Source organism: Bombus bifarius, unplaced genomic scaffold, assembly GCF_011952205.1.
Source record: "Bombus bifarius isolate JDL3187 unplaced genomic scaffold, Bbif_JDL3187 scf7180000009708_frag, whole genome shotgun sequence".
In the NCBI taxonomy this organism is placed as follows: Eukaryota; Metazoa; Arthropoda; class Insecta; order Hymenoptera; family Apidae; genus Bombus; species Bombus bifarius.
In genome coordinates, this window is record NW_022885287.1 from 1 (window position 1) to 4,122 (window position 4,122).

Below are 4,122 nucleotides of genomic sequence, written 5' to 3' on the forward strand. Positions count from 1 at the left end.
GGCAAACAAAAATGGAGAATCGTTATAGATTTTAGAAAATTAAACGAGCAAATAGACCAAGACGCGTCGGACGAAATACTCGAGCACTTAGGCAAAGCTAAATTTTTCTCGGCCCTAGACCTCTCGTCAGGATTTCACCAGATACCTATGGAGCAAAATTCCAAAAAATATACTGCATTCTCAACCTCACAAGGATAGACAACAACTTGCATTTGACACACTAAAACAAAAACTCTGCGAAGCCCCTGTACTACAATATCCAGACTTTGACAAAATATTCACATTAACAACAGACGCAAGTAACGAAGGGTTAGGAGCAATACTCTCCCAAGACGGACATCCATGCTGTTATATATCCCGAACTTTGAACCCTCCTGAAAAGAATTATTCCACAACCGAGAAAGAGTTATTAGCAATAGTATGGTCAATCAAAAGACTAAGACAATACCTACTTGGTAGAAAATTTAAAATTCAAAGCGATCATCAAGCCTTGAAATGGTTAAAGAATGTTAAAGACCCCTCATCGAGACTCATGCGATGGCGTTTGAGACTCGAGGAGTACGATTATGAAATCGAATACAAAAAAGGAAAAGAAAATACAGCTGCAGATGCTCTATCCCGATTGTATCCTATCACTAATGAAGAAATCCAACCCAATGTAGAAAACCCGGACTATTATGACGAGTATATAGACTGGAAAATCAATATCACCCCAGCTCCGATAACTCAAAAACCTAACAGACCACACTTTAAACAAATTACAAAGACCGAACTGGGAGACTTTAACGAACAGCATTGGTTGCGTCAATTAACCAAACACTTTATTAAACACCGAACCGGACGCTTACAAATAGGAATAAACGACAATAGCTTCAGCACGTTAGAAAAGGTAAATATTCAACTCATGCTAAGGTTTCTAACAACTAGATTCCCTCAAATTAAATTAATATTTGGACAAGATCCGCCAGTAGACTACGATAACGAACAAGAACAAACGATACTACGCGAAAATCATAACGAATTAGTAGGACACTTAGGTATACACCGCACCGTGAAACGAATACAGAGCACCATCACTGGACAAACCTAGAACAAGACGTTACAGAATTCATACAAAACTGCGAAACCTGCCAATGAGAAAAGCTAAATCGTATCAGGGCCAAGGAACAACCTATGATAACTGACACACCCCTTAATCCTAATGACAAAATCGCAATGGACATATTCGGATCTCTCACCAAAACCAAACGGGGCAATCAGTTTATCCTGTCTATCCAAGATCAATTAACCAAATATCTCATCCTCATACCCTTAAAAGACCAAACAGCCAACTCAATCATTAACGAACTTTTGGATCACTATGTGTACATATTTTCCGCACCAAAAAGTATTCTGACGGACATGGGACGAAATTTCGTATGTAAATTGATGGACACATTTGAAAGGGCTTTCAAAATCCGACACATAAAAACCACTTCTTTCCATCCACAATCTAACGGATCCCTTGAACGAACGCATGCCGTAGTAAAGGACCTTATTCGAACTTGTACGACCGACCGACAGAACGACTGGGATGAAAACTTAAAATTAATATGCATGGGATATAATACTTCAGTACACGAGACGACCGGACATACCCCATTCGAACTAACATTTGGACGACAAGCTAACATGCCATCCTCAATATCAACCACTCCTAGCCTAACCAGAGAACAATTGTTTAACCTCTGGAAAAATCGACACAACGCCTATATAGCTAAAGCAAGACGAGTTACCGAATCTAACAAAAAGCGATACCAGAGGGATCAAATGCGAAAAATTATTAAAACACAGACGATATTCCGAGTAAAAGATAAAGTATGGGTACATAACGATCACAAAACTAACAAGCTAGACCACGAATGGCTAGGACCTGCAGAAATCCTCTCATCCAATCCACCCACCTATCTTATCGAATATTCCAACGGTCACACGCAAAGAATCCACGGTAACAGGCTAAAACCCTACCTTTCAGGAAGAAGACCATAATATGGATCATCATAACACTCGAGTACATTAGAAGCGATCTAGAAGTAAAACCATTGAATTACGCCAACATATTCCTGGAACACATTGACAATTGCTATCTGTACAACGAACAAATAGATATCACCCTTATAGTAGGCCTTAACGATCCAATTGACCAAGTTAATAGATTACAACGCGTAAAAGATTTAATAGACCGTCAATGTAAACCACCTTGCGCTTACATACCAGAAATAAGCAGCCTAAAATTTAAGTACAGAAATCTTCAAAACCTGACTCGGCAACTCAAATTATTATTGCGTTATAAAAGCAAACGCGGATTGCTCAATGTCATAGGCTCAGTATCCAAAACTTTATTCGGAACTCTCGACGAAAACGATTTAGAACTCATTAACAAGAACATCGATACATTATTTGATTCCAACAATAAAATAAAAACAATTCTTAGTAACCAAACCGCACTCATCAAACGCGTGCTAGACAATACCAAAACAAATCAACTTGAAAACTTAGCCAACGATATACACAAGATTGAAAACCACAATGAAAAAAACGAAATATTAGTCTCCCTATTAATTCAAACCGAATCTACCATATCAGAACTCCATATAAACATCGACGAAATTTTTAACACTGTTATGTTAGGGAAACAAGGAATCATAAACCCACAAGTTATAGAACCCGAACAATTCTTAAAAACACTTGACCAAATAACGAGACAAAACTTTATGACTAACCATATCGAACCTTCAGTTCAAAACTTTCAACTAATTCTAGATCTAAGCAAACTAAAGGTATGGATAAGAGATAACAAACTTATATATACAATAACTGTGCCGCTTTTGGAAAACAATGAATGGAAAATAACTAAAATTTAACCGATACCTTCCAAACAAAACTCTGTATTCATTGCGCCTGTAATAGAAACTGATTTGATACTAACCGACTCAGAACAATACACCTTTGTCGATAGTCACTACTTAAACAAATATTGTAAACGAACGGCAATCATCCACATTTGTAAAAGAACTCAACCGAGTCACAATAGAATCAATTCACCTGAATGCAGATCAGAATTAATTACTAATCGACAGACGGTCAAAACTTGCCCGACTGCTGTCTTCAAGCTGGAAGAATTGACGTTCGTACCTTTGCAGACGGAAAACCATTATATTATTATTCCTGCGAAAAATGTACAAATCGACGTGTTATGTAAGACACATAAAATCCTAGAAATTAGACAACCAAGCTTAATTAGCAGTAAAACCGGGTGCATAATCACATACGATCATAATATTATGAAAATAGGAGGATCACATAAAAATATCTCTTACGAAATCAAATTTAAGAATAGCATATACAGCTTCGAAGAAACAGATGTTCCAATATTAGAGAAAATATTAGAAACAGCTCCAAAAGTAACTCACAATTTTAACCAATATAAAGCCAACCTCGACACATTACAAACACAAATCAGTACCCTGCAATTTGAGCGACGCATAAATTCATTGAAGGAATATGGCATATCCACACTACAAATATTAGGAATCATAGCCCTAGGACTAGGAACAATATATGTAATGTACAAATGTAAACTTTTCGAATGTCTACGCCGATCATTTCCTAAAAATGTACGTATCAAAATACTCTGCCCTACCGCTCGCGTAAACAGGATCGATCAAACATCAACAGTACCAAGGACGGTCACCTTCCAAAATATCACCGAAGACGAAGATGAGGGGATCATTCAACTTAGAAGCCCTACCAGAGCCTTACGCTTTAGCGGAACAAAGCGAAGCTAAGGAGGGGGGAATGTCACGGTGGTCGTGAGAACGCAACGAAAGGATGGTTATGTCTCACATACCTTGGCCAGCAAAATGATGGCTAAGCAGTAATAGAAACCCTATGTGACCGGCATCCAGCGATAGCCCCTCCACAGGAGCCGGGTCCTTGATATAAAAAAGTACCTCTCGAGTCGTTGTAAGAACATTCTTTTCTGTGCTGTTTGACCATTCTGTATCGTTACTCTGTCAGTGTTCAATAAATTTTCTAATAACAATCAAAATTTAAGTACGAATTTCTCACCTTGCGTGCGGA

At 38.0% G+C, this 4,122-nt stretch overlaps 1 protein-coding gene across 1 annotated transcript; it reads left to right on the forward strand.

Moving 5' to 3' along the window:
* Positions 1-2,963: 2,963 nt before the first annotated feature.
* Positions 2,964-3,913, forward strand: LOC117215539. Its single transcript, XM_033461889.1, has one exon. The coding sequence runs from the start codon at positions 3,324-3,326 to the stop codon at positions 3,825-3,827; it is 504 nt and encodes a 167-aa protein (XP_033317780.1). The 5' UTR covers positions 2,964-3,323; the 3' UTR covers positions 3,828-3,913.
* The last annotated feature ends 209 nt before the right edge of the window (positions 3,914-4,122 follow it).

What these genes read in the sequence shown, in the direction of transcription:
- LOC117215539 (XM_033461889.1), top strand. Translation starts at nt 3,324, where the DNA reads ATGAAAATAGGAGGATCACATAAAAATATCTCTTACGAAATCAAATTT.